Genomic DNA, 20,354 nt, shown 5'->3' on the forward strand with positions numbered 1-20,354 from the left:
TTTAATTTTAATTAAGTCCAGCTTAACAATTTTTTCTTTCATGGATTGCACTTTTGGTGGTGGATCTGAGAAATCATTGCCAAACCCAAAGTCACTTAGATTTTCTGTATAATACCTTCTAGTAGTTTTATAGTTTTTTGTTTTCCGATTAGATCTATCATTCATTCTGAGATAATTTCTGTGATAGTGTGAGGTCTGTGTCTAGATTCACTTTTTCGTGTGTAGTATCCATTTTTTCTAGTCCCGTTTTTGGAAGAGATAATCCTCCACTGTATTGCCTTTGCTCCTATGTCAAAGATCAGTTTGATTATATTTGTGTGAGCCTATTTCTGGGTTTTCTGTTCTGTTCCATTGATCTATTTGTCTCTTCTTTTACCTGTACCACACTGTCTTGAATACTGTAGCTTTATAGCAAGTCTTAAACTTGAGTAGTGTTCGTCATCTGACTTTGTTCTTCTCTTTGAAGTAGAGTTGACTATTTTGGGTCTTTTGCCTTTTCTTTCTCGCTTGCTTTCTTTTTTCTTTTTTTCTAAGATTTTATTTCTTTATTTTTGCGAGAGAGAGATATGGGGGGAAGGGGCAAAGGGAGAAGCAGTCTCCCCACTGAGCAAGGAGCCCCATGCAGGACTCGATCCCAGGACCCTGGGATCATGACCTGAGCTGAAGGCAGGTGCTTAAACGACTGAGCCGCCCAGGCACCCCATCTTTTGCCTTTTCATATAAACTTTAGAATCATTTTGTCAATATTCACAAGTATTTTTTCTTAATGGTAGTTTTAAAAGTATGTTTTTTTAAATAGTAGTAACATTTTTTTTTTAAATGGGAGGATGTGGAAAAAATGCGAGATGCTAAAGGACTGAAAATGTCAGATGGGCTTAGCGTTCATTCCAGTCCAAGATGGTGCTGATGACATAGGAGGCTCCTGAACTCATCTCCTCCCATGGGCATATCAAATCTACAGCTACGCACAGAATTCCCTCTGAAAGGAATCCAGAAGCTAGTTGAACAACTGATACACATTGAGTGAATGAGGGGGAAAAACCCACATTGAAATGGATAGGAAGGACTGAGACAATTTCTTTCCATAAATCCCACCCCTGGCACAGCAATATACAATTTAGGAGAGAACTCACAACTCCCAGCTTCTCCCTGAGGAGTGAAGAGTTTTCACCCAATATCTAGTGCCTCAACATTTAAGACTTCCATCTGATGGATGGGCCCCCCAAACACCTAGCTCTGAAAGCCAGTGGAGCTTGTGTCCACAGGCCCTGAAGGCTACAGCAGACAAACAGTTCCTAAGAGTCCTCTGAGGAATCTGCCATGGCTGGCTCCAGAGGCAGAAGACAGAAATGCCCATTTCCTGGTCTTTACCTGAAAGAGCACTATTTGTATACTGAAAAGTTGCTGCCTGAGGATTAGGCTTCTGATTTAGCACACATCTAGGGACAGACCACACTCTTCCACAGAGGCCTGGGAGGCTGGCAGGTGCCATGTCCACATTCTCCCTCTGGCCCACTGCATGTCACCAGTGTCTCCTTAGAATGAGTCTGTACAATCATCTGGTGCCCTGGCTTTTGTGGCCGCTGCTTGGGGATGCACCCTTTGATTGCCTGGCTCTGGTGGCAGGCTTGTGTTTGTGAGTCCCACAAGACTATAACAGACAGTTTTTAACTGATTGTAGCCCTGAGGGCTCAGTGCAGTGGGAGCAGATTAAAAAGCGCAGCTCTCAGTCTCCCTGAAAGAGATCTACTTGCAAACTTTAAAAGCTGTTGCCTGAAGGTCCAGCTACTAGTTAGCCTTCATTGAAATGCTGACTAAGGTCCTCCCCTTTAGGTCACTGACAGGTGTTGGCACAACCTTAACTACTGGGAACCACTAAGAACAAAGAAGGTGGCTTGGACAATCACAAAGTTTTGAAAAACAGCTAAGAGCTAGGGCCTGGCTGAGCAATAAAGCTCGTCTCCTACAGGAGACTACTCCGTTAGGACTGGGAGAGGTGGATGTTTTATCCAGTATACAGAAACCAACAGAGTCAAGGAAAAAGAAGAAACAGAGGAATATTTTCTGAACAAAAGAACAAGATAAAACTCGAGAAGCAGAGATAAGTGATTTACTTGATAAAGTGTTAAAAATAATGGTCATAAAGTTGGTTACTGAGGTCAGAAATCCTTTAGAATTGAAGGAGTGATAAAGAATTTTCCAGACAAGCAAAAATTGAAGGAGTTCATCACCACTAGACTATACTCTCAGGGATCATTTCTATAGTTTGTTGCTAGACCAGCCTTAAAAGTAATGTTAAAGGGACTTTTTCAAGCTGAAACTAAAGGATCGTGATTACTAACAGGAAAACACATGAATGTATAAATCTCACTGGTTAAGGTAAATATATAGTTAAATCCAGCATTCTCTAATGTTGTAATGGTGGTGGGTTTAAATCACTTCTAAATCTAGTATGAAGGTTAAAAGAGAAAAGTAGTAAAAATAACAAGCTACAATAATTTCTTAATGGATCCACAAGGTAAAGAGATGTCAATTGTGGCATCAAAAACATAAAATGACGGGGTGTGTAAAAATATACAGCTTTAGTATGCGTTGTAAGTTCTCATCAGTTTAAAACAGACTGTTGTGAATATGTTTTATATAAGCCTCATTGCAACTACAAAGCTGAAACCTGTAAGATACACGAAAGAGAAAGTGAAAGGAATCTAAGCACACACTAAAGAAAATCATTAAGTCATAAAGAAAGAGACAAAGGGAACGAAAGGAACAAAGGAAATATAAAATAGCCAGAAAATTAGTTAACCAAATGGTAATAGTAAGTCCATATATATCAATAATGACTTTATAAATGGACTAAATTTCTCCAATCAAAAGACGTAAAGTGGCTTAATGGATGAAAAGATAAGACCCAACTATATGCTGCCTTCAGGAGACACATCTGCTTTAAGGACACACACAGAAAGTGAAGAGATGTTAAAAGGTATTCCATACAAATAGAAACCAAAAGAAAGCAGTGGATACTTACATCAGACATAAGACAAATACTCTAATAAGAACAAGGTCATTATAATAGTAATGTTGTCAGTCCAACAAGATGATATAACTTTTGTAAATATTTATGCACCCAACATAGGAGCTCTTAAATATATATAGAGTAAACTTTAATAGAACTGAAGGGAGAAATCGACAGCAACACAATAATGGTAGGGGACTTCAGTACCCCACTTTCAATAGTGGATGGATTACCAGACAGATATTTGGTAAGTAAACATTGGCCTTAAAGTATATGCTAGACCAGATGGACTTAACAGACATTTACACAGTGTTCCACTCGACAGCAGCAGAATACCCATTCCTCTTAACCACACACAGAATATTCTCCCAGATAAATCATATGTTAGGTCACAAAACAAGTCTTAATAAACTTAAGACCGAAAGCATATCAAGCATCTTTTCTCTTTTCTTTTTCTTTTTTCCTTTTTTTTTTTTTTTTTTTTTTTTTTTAGATTTTATGTATTTATTTGACAGAGAGAGAGCATGAGCCAGGGGGAGAGGCAGAGGGAGAGGGAGAAGCAGACTCCTCACTGAGCAGGGAGCCCGATGTGGGGCTGGATCCGGGAACCCTGTGGTCATGACCTGAGCTGAAGACAGACACTTAACCAGCTGAGCCACCCAGGCACCCCTCAAGCATCTTTTCTGACCACTATGGCATGAAACTAAAAATCAATTACAAGAAAAAAAGGAAAATTCAGAAACACGTTACTGAACAACCAATGCGTCAAAGAAGAAATCCGCAGAGGGGCACCTGGGTGGCTCAGTCGTTAAGCGTCTGCCTTCGGCTCAGGGCGTGATCCCGAAGTCCTGGGATCGAGCCCTACATCATATTCCTCTACTGGGAGCCTGCTTCTTCCTCTCCCACTCCTCCTGCTTGTGTTCCCTCTCTCGCTGGCTGTCTCTGTCAAATAAGTAAATAAAATCTTAAAAAAAATAATAAAAAAAAAGAAATCCACATATAGTGGAAGTTCTAGCCAGAGCAATTAGTTGAGGAAAAGAGATCAAGGGGCACCTGGGTGGTTCAGTCGGTTAAGTGTCTGACTCTTGATCTCAGCTCAGAGCTTGATCTAAGGGTTATGAATTCAAGCCCGTCACTGGGCTCCATGCTGGGCATGGAGCCTACTTAAAGAAAAAGAAATTGAAAGACATCTAAACTGGAAACAAGGAAGTAAAATTATCACTGTTTGCAGATGATGTGATATTATATATAGAAAACCCTAAAGTCTCTACCAAAAGCTATTAGAACTAATGGACAAATTCAGTAAAGTTGTAGGATACAGAATGGATATACAAAAATATGCATTTCTGTGCACTAATGAACTGTCAGAAAATGAGAATTTTAAAAATCCCATTTATAATTGTATCAAAAAGAATAAAATACCTGGTAATGAATTTAGTCAGAGAGGTGAAACTGAAAACTGTGAGACATTGATGAAAGAAATTGAAGAAGACACAAGTAAATGGAAAGATAGTCCGTTCTCATGAATTGGAAGCATTCATATTGTTAAAATGTGCATACTACCCAAAGTGATCTACAGATTCAATGCAATCTGTATCAAAATTCCAATGGCATTTTTCACAGAAATAGAAAAAACAATCCTAAAATTTGTATGGAACTGCAAAATACCCCAAATAGTCTAAGCAGTCTTTTTTTTTTTTTTAAGATTTTATTTATTTTTGTGAGAGAGAGAGAGCATGTGCAAGTGGGGGAGGGGCAGAGGGAGAAGCAGACTCTTCGTTGAGCAGGGAGTGCAATGTGGGGCTCCATCCCGGAACTCTAGGATCATGACCTTAGCTGAAGGCAGACTCTTAACCCACTGAACCACCCAGGTGCCCTAGTCTAAGCAATCTTGACAAAGAACAAAACTGGAAACATCACACTTCTGGATTTCAAACTGTAATACAACGTTATAGTAATCACAGCAGTATGGTATTGGGATAAACACACATAGATCAATGGAACAGAATAGAGATCCCTGAAATAAACTCATGAATATATGGTCAATTAATTTACAACAAAGGAGCCAAGAATATACAATAGAGAAAGGATAGTCTCTTCAATAAATGGTGATGGGAACACTGGACCCCTGTCTTACATCACAAAAATGAACTCAAAATTGATTATAGACTTGAATGTAAGACCTGAAACCATAAAACTCCTAGAAGAAAACGTAGAGTATAACAACTCGATATTAGTCTTGGCAATGATTTTTTTTTTAGTTTGACAGCAAAAGCAAAGACAACAAAAGCAAAAATGAAGTGGAATTACATCAAACTAAAAAGCTCCTTTTTAAAGATTTATTTATTTAGCGAGAGAGAGCGTGCACAGGGGAGGAAGGGGCAGAGGGAGGGAGAGAGAGAGAGAGAGAGAGAGAATCCATGTAGACTCCATGCAGAGCCCAATGCAGGGCTCCATCTCACGATACTGAGACCATGACCTGTGCCAAAACCAGGAGTCTGACACTTCAACTGACTGAGCCCCTCAGGCACCCCAAACTAAAAAACTTCTGCATAGCAAAGGGAGTCATCAATAAAAGTGAAAAGGCAGCCTACTGAATGGGAGAATATATTTGCAAATCCTATATCTGATAAGTGGTTAATATCTAAAATATATAAAAAATTCAAACAAGTCAATAGGAAAAAAAATCTAATTAAAAATGGGCAGAGGAGGGGCGCCTGGGTGGCACAGTCGTTAAGCGTCTGCCTTCGGCTCAGGGCGTGATCCTGGCGTTGTGGGATCGAGCCCCATATCAGGCTTCTCCGCTGGAAGCCTGCTTCTTCCTCTCCCACTCCCCCTGCTTGTGTTCCCTCTCTGGCTGGCTGTCTCTCTGTCAAATAAATAAATAAAAATCTTTAAATAAAAAATAAAAATAAAAAATACTTAAATAAAATAAAAATGGGCAGAGGAACTGAAAAGACATTTTTCTAAAGACATACAGGTGGCCAACATGGATATGGAAAGATGCTCAGTGTTATTAATCATCAGGGAAATGCAAATCAAAACCACAATGAAGTAACACTTCACATCCGTTAAAATGACTATTATCAAAATGATAAAAAATACCACATGCTGGTGAGGATGTGGAGAAAAGGGAACCCTTGTGCACTGTTGGTGGAAATGTAAATTGGTACAGACACTGTGGAAAACAGTAGGGATGTTCCTCAAGAAATCAAAAGATATCTGTATCCCCATGTTCGTAGCAGCATTATATGCGATAGCCAAGACTTGGAAACAGCCTAAATGCCTATCAACAGATAAATGAATAAACAAGATGTGGTTAGGTGTGTAACACACACACACACACACACACACACACACACAGAGATATTGTTCAGCTATAAAAATAAATGAAATCCTGCCATTTGTGACAACGTGGGCCTTGAGGGCATTATGCTAAGTTAAATAAGACAGAGAAAGACAAAATACTGTATGATCTCACATATATGGAATCTAAAAAATCTGAACTCAGAACAACATATTGGTGTTCCCTGAAGCAGGAGGCAGGGGTAATAGTGGGTATAGGCGGGTTGTGAAGGTGGTTACAAGGTACAGTAGTTCCCCACCTTATCTGCAATAGATAAGTTCCAAGACCCCCAGTGGATGCCTGAAATCATGGATAGTACTGTTTCCAATATATACTATGTTTTTTCCTATATTACATACCTGTGATAACGTTTAATTTATCAGGCACAGTAAGAGATTAACAACAATAACCGGCAAGTAGAACAGTTATAACAATATATTGTAATAGATGATCTTACTATACTATATTTCCCTTTTTATTTTTTTAAAGATTTTATTTATTTATTTGAGAGAGAGAGCGCACACAAGAGAGCAGGAGCAGGGGGGGCTGCAGAGAGAGGGAGAAGCAGTCCCCCCGCTGAGCAGGGAGCCTGATGTAGGGCTCCATCTGGGACTGGGGATCATGACCCCAGTGGAACCCCCCCAGGCACCCCTCCCCTTCTTATTCTTGTGATTATGTGAGATGATAAAGTGCTTACATGATGAGATGAAATGCATTGTGACGTAGCCTTAGGCTTCTATTGACTTTCTAATGATGGGCTCCTGGATGGAAGTTTACCATAGGTAACCAAAACTGGTTAAGGGAGACACAGGGAGACTCCTGTACAAACTTGCAGTTATAAGATAAATAAGTTCCGGGGATGTAATGTACTGAATGGTGACTATAGTTAATGCTATATTTTATATTTGAAATTGCTCAGAGTGTGGTCTTAAATAAAACTGAATGGTAGTCATTAGATGAGAATAGACTGAGCCGTGAAGGGTAGGGTGGTAAGATTGGGAAACAGTTGGAAGACATTAATAATTGGAATTTGTGGAAAAGAGAAACAGTAATAGTATCAGGACCTATAAACACTGTTTTTCCCTTTAATAATAGCATTCCCATAATGTATTGTGGCTAAAATAAATCAACTTTGGTCATTTGTTAGATTAATTAAAGTGATGTTCTTACTGTGTCCTTTTTTTCTTTTAAGTTAAAATGAATTATAAGACTTATTTGTCCTTAATTTGTCCTTTAATCTTTTTTATTCTTTTTTTTTTTTTTAAGATTTTATTTATTTATTTGACAGAGAGAGAGAGACAGCCAGTGAGAGAGGGAACACAAGCAGGGGGAGTGGGAGAGGAAGAAGCAGGCTTCCCAGCGGAGCAGGGAGCCTGATGCGGGGATCGATCCCAGGACTCTGGGATCACGCCCTGGGCCGAAGGCAGACGCTTAACGACTGAGCCACCCAGGCGCCCCTTATTATGTCATTTTTGATAGTCTTTTAGCACACACACATACAAGCACATGCACACATGCAGATACCATTTTTACTGAATATTTACTCAGTACCTCCTTTCAGTGTGATATTGCTCTTGAAATTTGTCTTGTGTTCTATTTTTTTTAAGATTTTATTTTTTTTTAAAAAGGTTTTATTTATTCATTTGAGAGGGAGAGAGAGAGGCAGATCACAAGCAGGGGGAGAGGCTGAGGCAGAGGGAGAAGCAGACACCCCACTGAGCAGGGAGCCGATGCGGGACTCGATCCCAGGACCGTGGGATCATGACCTGAGCTGAAGGCAGACACTTAACCAACTGAACCACCCAGGTGCCCCATAAGATTTTACTTATTTATTTGAGAGGGAGAGCATGAGCATGAAGGAGGGAGGCAGAGGGAGAGGGAGAAGCAAACTCCCCAATGAGCAGGGAGCCCGACTGAGCAGGGAGCTTGACTCGGGGCTCAGTCCCAGGACCCTGAGATCATGACCTGAGCTGAGAGCAGACGCTTAATGGACTGAGCCACCCAGGCGCCCCAACTTATTCTGTGTTCTAAACATCAGGTCAGGCTTTATCTCATTCTTTGAGGAGCTTACAGTGGGAATTTCAGGGGTTGTTGTGTATATTGTTGGCAACTTAACACAAGGGGAATTTTGCTGTGGGCTCTGGGAAGAATTTTCATCCTTACCAAGAAACAGATACATGACGAGAAAGTCTTTTGCTATTGCCCTTTCATTTCTGTTTTGGATACTGTTATGGGGAATGATATCTGAAGCTGAAGCTGTGACCAAGAGGCTATAAGCCTTCACACCAAAGCCAGTATGTGGTAGGTGAAGGAACAGCAGAGAGTGTGGTCACTTCAGAGACTCTTTAAAGTTCAACATAACATTTACCATATGATCTAGTAGTCCTACATCTCTAAGCAATTTTATCATAAGTTATATCAGAAGAGAGAGATTTAGAAGGCTGACTATCTCGTCTTGACTATCAACAAAGCCCGTGTGTGTTTCGACTTTAAAATTTGAATATTTACATGCCTCGTTTTGATGGTGCCAGTATATGAGAATCTGAAATAACAAACTGTAATTCAATGATTTGTTTTCTCTTCACAGATTCACAGCTGTAATTCTTTAAACATTTTCTTTGGTGGTTTTATAATATGACTTAATTTTTTTTCAGACTTCATATAGCTTCTCAAAATAATCTTACATAGTAAAGCAGTAAAATCACTTTTGTCATTTCATTCATGATAGAGGACGTGCCTGTCTCTTCCACAAAGCATTCGTTGTTGCCTTACAAGAGTGACTTTGAGCCAGATGACCCCTTGGTTTTGGCCTATTTCTTTTGTATGTTGACCCAGGGTGATAGTTACTAGAAACATAAGTTTCTCCCATTTCAATGTGATAGAATGCTCTAAGGTGTCTTCTAGATATCTTCTAGGAAAACTTTTCGCTGACTACTATTGAAGGTACCCATATTCTTCAACTCTGTCATAAACCAGCAGATTTGGCATCAGTTCCCTACCTACAATTTGATGAGTTAGATATTTTAATTTTACTATTAGCAATAATTCTTTAACCTGCTGGAGAGTTCTTATAATTTCCCAATCAAGAAAGCCATGTGTATAAGTCTGTTTTTATTCAGTAAGTGTGGCTTTATTAATGGAGTGATGCCTTCTGGGAAGCATTAAACCAGTTCCTGAATGAATTATAACTTTTGATTACAAAGAATGTGGAATGTTACACTTGAAAAAATATCTTTTCTCTTACTTCAGGCATGCTTAAATTCATAGAAATGATTAGAATTAAGCTTTTTTTTTTAAGATTTTATTTATTTATTAGAGAGAGAGAGCACAAGCAGGGGGAGAAGCAGGCTCCCTGCTGAGCAATGAGCCCAATATGGGGCTCAACACCAGGACCCTGGAATCATGACCTCAGCCGAAAGCAGACACTTAACCAACTGAGCCTCTAGAATTAAGCTTCTTAAAGAACTTGCTGGTATGATTCTAAAAATTTATCATAGCATTTACATGTTTAATAAGTTACAAGTAATTGCCAAATGGTTTATTTACCAGAAAAAGAAACATCTTATTGCATTTATATAATTTCCTCTCCCTCCCTCCTTTTTTATTAGCGTATAGTTGACATACAATATTGTATTTGTTTCAGGTGTACAACATAGTGATTCAGCAGTTACGTGCATTATGAAATGCTCACCATGATAAGTGTGGTTACCATCTGTCACCATATAACGTTACTACAATATTATTGACTACATTCCTTATGCTGTACTTTTCATCCTTGTGACCTACTTATTTTATAACTGGAAGTTTGTACCTCTTAATCTCCTTCACCTATTTCGCTCATTTCCTGAATCCCCCTCCCCTCTGGCAACCACCAGTTCTCTGTATTTATGAATCTTCTTTTTTGTTCGTTTCTTCATTTGTTTTGTTTTTTAGATTCCACACATAAGTGAAATACTACGGTATTTGTCTTTGTCTGACTTATTTCACTTAGTATAATAGCTTCTAGGTCCGTACATGTTGTCACAAACTGGCAAGATTCCATTCTTTTTAATGGCTAATATTTCATTACCACGCACACCCACCCATCTTCTTTATCCATTCACCTATCGATGGAAGCCTAGGTTGCTTCCACATCTTAGCTATTGTAAATAATGCTACAGTAGACATAGGGGTGTATATATCTTTTGGAATTAATGTTTTTGTTTTCTTCAAGTAAATACCCAGGAGTGGAATTACTGGGCCATATGGTATTTCTATTTTTAATTTTTTGAGGAATCTCCATACTGTTTTCCAGAGTTGCTCTACCCATTTACATTCCCACCAACAGTATGCAAGGAGTTCTTTTTCTCTACATTCTTGCCAACACTTGTTATTTCTTATCATTTTTTTAAGATTTTATTTTATTCTTTTAAAGATTTTATTTATTTGACATAGGGAGAGAAAGCAGGGGGGAGGGGCAGAGGGAGAGGAAGAAGCCAACTCCCTGACGAGCAGGGAGCCTGGCACGGGCTTGATCCCAGGACCCCAGGATCATGACCTGAGCCAAAGGCAGACATTTAACCAACTGAGCCACCCAGGTGCCCCAAGATTTGATTTGATTTGATTTGCTTTATTTTTTTTTTAAAGATTTTATTTATTTATTCGACAGAGATAGAGGCAGCCAGCGAGAGAGGGAACACAAGCAGGGGGAGTGGGAGAGGAAGAAGCAGGCTCATAGCGGAGGAGCCTGATGTGGGGCTGGATCCCATAACGCCGGGATCACGCCCTGAGCCGAAGGCAGACGCTTAACCACTGTGTCACCCAGGCACCCCCCAAGATTTTATTTTTAAATAATCTCTACACTGATCGTGGGGCTCAAACTCACAACCTTGAGATCAAGAGTCGCATGCTGTACTGACTGAGCCAGCCAAGTATCCCGTTGCTTGTCTTTTTGATACTAGGTATTCTGACTGGTGTGAGGTGATATCTCATTGTGGTTTTGATTTGTATTTTCCTGATTAGTGATATTGAGCCTCTTTTCATATATCTGCTTGTCTTTCTACGGAAAAATGTCTATTCAAGTTTTCTGCCCATTTTTTAATCAGGTTATTTGTTTTTTTTGGCATTGATTTGTGTGAGTTCTTCATATTTTTTGGGTACTAACCCTTATTGGATATATCATTTGTAAATATCTTCTCTCATTCAGTAGATTGCCTTTTTGTTTTATTGATGGTTTCCTTTGCTGTACAAAAGCTTTTTAGTTTAGTCCCAACAGTTTATTTTTGGTTTTGTTTTCTTTGCCTAAGGAGACAGATGCAGAAAAACAGTGCTGAAGGCTGATATCCAAAAGTTCACTGCCTCTGTGTGTGTGTTTTGTTTGTTTGTTTGTTTGTTTTTAGGAGGTCTCTGGTTTCAAGTCTTTAGATCTTTAGTCTATTTTGAGTTTATTTTTGTGTATGGTGCAAAAAAGTGTAATTCCCCTACCCTTTTTTTACTGTAAAGAAGAAAAAGAGGACAAATCATATAGTTTGTCTTTTACTGCTATCTTTGCAAGTCAAAGTATAACTTAATGTTTACCTTGGATGTTCTATTTGACTTGGTTCTTTTTTTTTTTTTTTTTTTTTTTAAGATTTTACTTATTTATTCATGAGAGATAGAGGGAGAAAGGCAGAGGGAGAAGCAGACTCCCCGAGGAGCAGGGAGCCTGATGGGGGACTCAATCCCAGGACCCCAGGATCATGACCTGAGGTGAAGGCAGATGCTTAACCAGCTGAGCCACCCAGGCACCCCCCATTTGACCTGGTTCTTGAGCTAACTTTCTCATATGTTATCTTCTACTAAATGAAAATAAATCATTTAATATCTTTGTGAAATAGAAATCCTAACTATCCTGTCTTAACACTAATGAAGTGAAATAATACTAGCTTTTTTTCTAGATGAATTCTAAGAGTTTTTTAGGGTTAATCAGGATTCTCTTTTACTAATTTGTGTAAATACTTGGTTATGTCATTGGAAATCTGTTTTCTGTTAAGCAAGACCATCATAATTGTTACTCAGTATTTATTAGGTACCAATTATATGCAAGAAACTAAAGGAGATATGACAAGATCCTTAGCTTCAAAGGCTTATAATAAAATTGAATATTAGAGTACATATTGATATAATCTAGTGCATTAAGTGGCAAATGTATACACAGTATACACAGTGGTGCTCCAAGTGTTAATGTTGAATTGGTTATAAAAGTTTCACAAGGGACACAGGATGTGAGTCAGCCCTTTAAGACAGAAGAGGCCATTCTAGGTATAAGGGCTAAGAATGGATGCTCCTTGTGTTTATGTGGTAACTTTTAATATAAGAATTTAAATAGGGAGTTTAATATTGAAGGGACTCAAATGACGAACTAAAGAGTTTGCAGTTAGGAAGTAGAAAATAGTTTTGAGCAGTGGGTGGTGATAAAGAAATAGGATTTTGAAAAATTTAATTGTTCAGTTAGTTTGATTTCTTAAACGAGAGGTGCATATAAAAGTAGTATTAAATATTATTCATCTTTCATAATTACAGATTAGACCATGCTCATGTTGCATGCATAGATTAGAAAATTGGTATCTTAAATGTAAGTTTTTTCCGTGTTTGTGGGAGGTAAAATGATTCTTCTGGGCTACAAGCAGGTGTTAAAAACATCCTTTTCCCAGCTGAACACGTTTTTTTGACTTTCTGCAAGGTTCTAACCTGGCAAGTACTGTATGTTTTTCTAATACATACATGCAAGTATACATGGATAATGAGGGCTGTACGTGATTACTCCACCTAATGTTTCACGCGTGTAAGCGCAATGGAGAAAGTTAATGACAAGCATTATAAAAATAACCTCCATCTGTTAGAGTGAACACATATGAAAAATATAAAGAGCCGTAGATAAGGTAGTACAGTTTTCCAAATCTTATAAATGAAACTATTGCGCTAGTGATAATTTTTGAAAATTTGGGAGTTAGTTGAATGCTCAAAATTGTCTTAGTAGGCTAAGATCCATCTTTTTCCTGTCTTCAAAGAAATTATAAGATAAGGGAAGAAAGTATAGCCTGACAATTTCTCATAGACACGTACTTAAACACCAGTTAAGACAGAACTATCTAAGACATTGTAAGTTTTTTCCCCCTTCTCTTAATAATACTGTTTGAAGGACTTTTAGTAAACAACAAAGATAATTGGAGGATATTAGATAGAATTGCAAAGCTTTAGTCTAGGGCTGCTTAGTACCACTAGGGTTTTGGGAAGTCCCTTATAGAAGTAGCCTGTGTCATCAGTAACTAGTTTTGGGTTGTGTTGTTGCTGTCAGTGCTTGATAAATGGTGGGGATGGAGGAGGGGGGGATGGTAAGTAACTTCATTTATGATAGGTTCTGTACCAAGTTGAAGGAAGAGCTTTTAATTGTCCTCAGTTTATTTAACTGGACTTAACCACACTGTATCTTTCTGTTGTCCAGTGATGAAAAAGGGAGCAAATAGCTTTCTTGTGGGTCATATGTACAGTACTAGAAGATAGCATTAATTTATGTATGTATATATGTAAGTAGCCTCCACACCCAGTGTGGAGGCCAACACAGGGCTTGAACTCATGACCCTGAGATCAAGAGTTGGATGCTTAACTGACCGAGCCACCTAGGCGCCCCAAAGACAGCATTTTATATTATTAAAGGCTTGCGTGTTCCCTTCGCTGCCATGGTCTGCAGCCTACTGAGCTTATGTTACCAGATGAATAACTAGTCCAGATGGTTAAACTGTTGGAGAATATAAAACCAAAACCCATTTCAGGAAGCTATCCATTTTGTTCATTTTTGGATAGGATCCATTCTAATTAGTGGTAACTTTCTGAATTTGTTTTAAAATTTAATTTTTAACTGTTATGTTTTCTTGATTTTTACCTAGGTTACAAAATACCTTCCTATGCTTGAGATCCAGAGACTACATGTCCTACAAGAACAAATCAATGATTTTTCATCTCCTGGAGATACATTAGAAACATAAATATGGTGCCAAAAGATCTCCTTGCTTTTCTCTGACTACGGTTTATTTGGACGTACTTTTGTATTGAAGAGAGGTATACGGACTGAGGCTACTCGTGCAGAGACTCTGTCGTGTAGGATCATGGACCATCCTAGTAGGGAGAAGGATGAAAGACAACGGACAACTAAACCCATGGCACAAAGGAGTACACACTGTCCCCGACCGTCTGGCACCTCAACATCCTCTGGGGTTCTTATGGTGGGACCCAACTTCAGGGTTGGCAAGAAGATAGGGTGTGGGAACTTCGGAGAGCTCAGATTAGGTAAGGACTTGGTTATATCAGTGGCTTCCAACAACAGCAACAGCTATAATTAGCTTTGGTGTGTTTTAAGACAAGCAGTTATAATTTCATGGGAAATTACCTTAAGGAGGACTTGTTATCATAAGAACTAAAGAATTTGTGAAGGGGACTATAGTTATTATAAGTTATAATTGTATCCAAGGTTCATCTCTGTTTGTGTATGATAGGCTTTTAAATTTACCACCAATTTTGAGATTTTATGATGTAGGGAGAGCTGCATACAGATATCAATAAAATGAAAATTCTGATTTAGTTGGTCTGAGAGGTAGAGCCCTAAATTCTTTTTAACAAACTGCAGGTGACCTACATGTTGTTGGTCCTTGAAGCACACTCTGAGAAGGGAGTAAAGCCTTGCTTTAATTCAGACTCTACCCCTGATAAGGGGTAAATCCTTATTGAGTAATACCGACTTAGTCTGTAAAGACATACATCCTGTTCAGAGAGGCTTTCCAACTGATACTATGTTTGCATTTCTTCCTGGAAATACCAACATCAGGATTGAGCTAAAACTCCAGGGAGAAATTATGTGATTTTATTTCCCAACCAAGGAAATGGGTTTTTAAATTTCAAGTGTGAATTTATGAGTACAATGATGAAAAATGACAAAACCAACCAGTACGAAGATGTGAAATTGGGAAAAAGATACAGTAGGTATTTATACATTTTTTAATGGCCCTCCTTGGATGAAGTGGGAAGATAAAAAAGATCTTCTATGAACTTGGACATCAGCTTGGAGAATGTGAAGAGGTTCCCTTTTAGGCTAAAGTGTTTGCTTTTTCTCCATAGCTGTTATGGGCATAGGTTATTTTGAAGACCCATTGTAAGAGACTCTGGCCCTTGAGGGAACAGGAGTGTGGGAGGGTAAGATGATTCTTGTTTGTCACCTCTGCTACTTCTGATCTGCAAAAGAAGAAAGAAAAAAATGTTATCTCTGGTCCCCCATAGAAAGAATCAGGGAAGCATCACTACCCTAGTGAGAGATCACTGGGTGCACAGTTGAATTTAAGGATGCTGAGTATGAATTTATTTTTACTGGTAGAAGGCCAGCAGCCTGGAATTTTAAGACCTGACTAGTGTAATGGAAGGCTCTTTATATTTAGCGATGTTCGAGTTAGCAAATCTAGCAGATGCTACTGAGAATAGGAGTAAGATGTGTAATTTCACACTGCTTGAGTTCCCAGCAACTACTGAATTGTTTTAGCAGCTAGTTTTGTGAATATTCATTTATGTAATGGATTGACTTTGCTCTAACATCACAGTAGTAACTTGAATTAAATAGATTATGACATAAACATCCACAGAAATACTACTGAGAGTAAGTTTGCATATAAATTCTTGTTTTCTCAGAACATCATAAAATTGTTTGATTTCTCTAAAGGTAAAGAACAACTTCAGTCAGTGAAAACTGGAAATCTGTCTTATTTAATTACTTAAGTCTAGATTTGTATTAGATGATCTGTAAGTTTACGTGGGAATAGAAAAACTTACTGAGTTAAAAGTATAAATTTGTAGCCCATATGTATTTCAGAGTAGTAGTGTGTTGTGTTTTATTTCTTTAAAAGAACTTAGGATAATTTTGGTAGTTCTCATTTTGGCTTGCCTTTTAGTCAGTAGAAAGACTTGTCTTTCTTTTGAAGTGGATTTAGTCTTGTGTGCTTATCAGATTTTCCTTAGCCTTGGGACGATATTGTCATGACATTGTATCTAGGACTACTTTTTATCAACGGAAACCAGAAAAGGTACTTCCAGAATCATTTGACATCTTCCTAACAACAGGGTATGCTATATACTCCATTCTACTGCTCTGTGGCTGTGACATTAGTAGGTAGGAGATTGTGCAGACAACAGAAGGTATAAACTAGAAATTCCAAACTCAAGGCAAGTGCAGATGGGCCTTCACCAAGGCTACCACCTACAAGGCCATGCTTTCTTCTCCACATTCATTTCTTTCTCTAGCCATGCTGTCTCTCTGCCCTTTAAATAGCCAGATGTCCAAATAGCGTCAGAGCTTTTGGACTTAAAGTTCCTCCTACTGCAGAATTCTTCCCCCAAATTTTACTTAGGTGGTTGCTTCTCATCCTTCAGGCTTTACCTTTTGTTACCTTCTCAGAGAAACTTAGTGATTTCTCCCCCACCTCCATTTAAAATGGCACATTTCTCCCTAGCTATATTTTTTTTTTTTTTAAGATTTTATTTATTTGACAGAGAGAGATAGCCAGTGAGAGAGGGAACACAAGCAGGGGGAGTGGGAGAGGAAGAAGCAGGCTCCCAGTGGAGAAGCCTGATGTGGGGCTCGATCCCAGAACACTGGGATCACGCCCTGAGCCGAAGACAGACGCTTAACGACTGCGCCACCCCGGCACCCCCTCCCTAGCTACATTCTATGCTATGAAACACTTTATTTTAGTCACCACATTGATCACTACCTGAAATGATTTATTTGTGTTTGTTTACCTGTTAATTGTCTCTCCTTACCTGAATATAACCTCCTTTAGTGATGAGGATTCTGTGTTATTTACTGTTGTTAATCAGTGGGATGGATGGATGGATGGATGGATGGATGGATGGATGGATGGATGGATAGCTAGCTAAATGAATAGGAAGAGAGAGAGAATAGCTAGCTAAATGAATAGGAAGAGAGAGAGAAAAACATAGCCTCCTTCAGGCTCCTGGTATGTGGGGGTGGTGATGGGTAGTGGCCTTAGTACCACTGGATTTAGGTAAACCTCTGGATTCTAGATAGATAAGCAAAGAAAATAATGCAATGTCCGTACATTTTGGTTCTCTGCAAACCTATTTCTACCCCATCATCCATTTAACAAACTTTTCTTTTTTTTTTTTAAAGGTTTTATTTATTATGTATTTGAGAGAGAGTGAGAGAGAGAGCATGAGCAGGGGGGAGAGGGGGAAGCAGGCTCCCCGCTGAGCAGGGAGCCCAATATGGGGCTCCATCCCAGGACCTGTCCTGAGCCGAAGGTGGATGCTTGACTGACTGAGCCACCCAGGCGCCCCTTAACAAACATTTCTTGAATAATTACTGTCTTACTAGACTTTGGGAAAGATAGAATAACAAAATGTAGTTTCTGTCCTTAAGAATCTATCTTACAGTAGAAAGAAAAAAAAATTATAATAAGTGATAAGTATTAGATTATATTAAAAACTGCTTTGGCAGAAGTTAATGAAGGTTTCGGAAAGGAAGTATTATTTGAGAGTAGGACAAGACTTCCACTGATGGGCATAAGGAAGAAGGGCTCTCCAAAGTGGTAGGAGCACGAAACATTATCAGAATAGCAACTAGTTATACATGACCGCGGTAATGGATGTGAAATAAAAAAAGTAATAGATGACTCTATTAGGCATATTGGGGCCAGATTGTGAAGTGCTTGGAGGGTACTAAAGCATTTGGACTTTATCCTGTGGGCAGTGGAGTAGAATCATCAAGGGTTTTATAACAGAAGAGTGACATGATCTGGTTTGTATTCTAGATAGAAAGATAATTCAGGTGGTTGTAAGATTAGATCAGATAAGGAAGAGATTGACATCTTGTGGATTTTGCTCTAATTGTAGAACTTGTCACAATGTATTATCCTCCCCTATCTCTCTGCCTCAAGATTAGCTTGCTGGTAGTACTTCGCTTCATCAGTCTTTATCTTCTCAGCTCCTTTCACTGTGTATGGCATATAATGTGTATTTAAGAAATGTTAATGGGTACTTAAGAAATGTTTGTTTGGCTTTATAGTCTTAGTCAGAAATGGCCAGACCTGCCTTAGCACTTAGCTCTGAAAATGGCAGTGAGATGAAGAGGAAGGGATGAATTAGGGAGAAATTTCAGAAGTAGATTGAAGGCAGGATTTAACCACCAGATATTTGAGGGGAAGCTTTCAAAGATGACTGAGTTTGGAGAGAACAAGTGAATGATTATTTAGTGGAAATAGGAAATACAGGACTAGAGTAGGTGGTAGGAAAGGCAGGTAGATAGAATTTGTTAATATGTTAACTTTGAGGAGTGCACAGCACATATGCAAAAAAGTGAATCTGAGACTTAGAAAAGTTTAGGCTTGAGGTAGGGATTAGGAGATCATCACCATGTGGGTATTAATGGACACAGCCACGGATGGTGAGATGATACTTTATGGAGTTTGTATGAGTGGGAGAAGGTGCATTTAAGGGATGCTGAAAGAGGAAGGGCTTGAAGAGTAGAGAAGAGCTTGAAAAGTCAGAAGAGTGCTTTTTAAATTTACTTTACAAGTTTCTCCAGGGGTGTTTGGCTGGCTCGGTTGGTGGAGCATGCAACTCTTGATCTCAGGGTTGTGAGTTCAAGCCCCACGTTGGGTGTAGAGATTACTTAAAAATAAAATCTTAAAAAAAAAAAAAGATTTCTCCAGAGATAACCACTAATTTTATATAATTAATTTAATTTTCTAGAATGTATATCAGGACATATTTTAGAAATGTAATCAAATTGTACTATGAACGTGTTTTTATCACTTAATATAGCATGGATTTCTTTTTTCAATTTAAATATAGATCATTCTTGGGGCATCTGGATGGTTCAGTTGGTTAAGCATCTGCCTTTGGCTCAGCTCATGATCCCAGGGTCCTGGGATTGAGCTCCACATCCAGCTCCCTGCTCAGCGGAGAGCCTGCTTCTCCCTCTCCCTTTGCTGCTCCCCCTGCTTGTGTTCTCTCTGTGTCTGTCTCTCTCTCTGTCAAATAAATAACTAAAAATCTTAAAAAAAAAAAAAAAATATATATATATATATATGTCATTCTTTTTTGAGAGAGAGAATGCTAATGCACACACGCGAGATGGCAGGGGAGCAGAGAGAGAGAGAGAGAGAATCTTAAGCAAGCTGCATGCCCAGCGCGAAGCCCTATATTGGCTCCATCTCACGACCCTCATGACCTGAGCCGGAACCAAGAGCCAGATGCTTAACCAACTGAGCCATCCAGGCGCCCCTAGATCATTCATTTTTAATGTCTGTAGTTATTCTGTAGTTTAGCCAATTTATATATACATATAAATTGTTTCTGTTTTTTCATATTATAAATGATACTGTACTTAGCATCCTAATAGATGCCTGTAGTACATCCTTGTAGTACAAACTTGGTTGATTATTTTCTTAGGATAAATCTGGGAAATGTACACTGTGAGTCAAAGAGTATACATATTTGTGATTTTCTTACATATTGGAAATGTGCCCCCTAGAAAGATGGTTTCTCTTTACTTTCTGCCTGTGAGTGCATGTGTGTGCGTGGGTGGTTCTTTCCCTACCCCTTCAAAAACCTTAAACGTTATTTAGAATCTTTTGATCTTTGCTACTCTGAAAGGGTAAAATGGTGTCTATTAAATGTGTATAGGTTCATGGGTAAAGTTAAGTGTCTTTGTACATTGATTTATATTTCTTCTTTTAAGAGTTGCTTCTTTATGGCCTTTGCCTGTTTCTCAATGGAAAGATTATTTCTGTGGAGTCTTACCTGCACGTATTGCCTCGATAGATAAGGGAATTTTGAAGATTTGAGAAAGAAATTTTGATGAAGGATGATTGTGAATAAAAGGTTGAAGGATACAATGGAGTGGAAATAGATGTGCAAGTTGTTTTTTATTAATTGAGAAACATGGGGGCTATTTTGAGGACTTTTTTTTTTTTT

General features: G+C 38.6%; 1 protein-coding gene across 5 annotated transcripts in view; it reads left to right on the forward strand.

The window, feature by feature from the left end:
• CSNK1G1 (casein kinase 1 gamma 1) overlaps positions 1-20,354 on the forward strand; it is a 170,436-nt gene that overhangs the window by 55,729 nt on the left and 94,353 nt on the right. For all 5 annotated transcript variants that reach the window (XM_008708611.2, XM_008708610.2, XM_008708615.2 and 2 more), the window contains one exon: positions 14,264-14,663. In XM_008708611.2, the coding sequence (XP_008706833.1) occupies positions 14,483-14,663 (181 nt within the window). In that variant the 5' untranslated portion in view covers positions 14,264-14,482. The remainder of the gene's footprint in view (positions 1-14,263; positions 14,664-20,354) is intronic.

The sequence above is a fragment of the Ursus maritimus genome, unplaced genomic scaffold, assembly GCF_017311325.1.
Source record: "Ursus maritimus isolate PB19 unplaced genomic scaffold, ASM1731132v1 scaffold_27, whole genome shotgun sequence".
In the NCBI taxonomy this organism is placed as follows: Eukaryota; Metazoa; Chordata; class Mammalia; order Carnivora; family Ursidae; genus Ursus; species Ursus maritimus.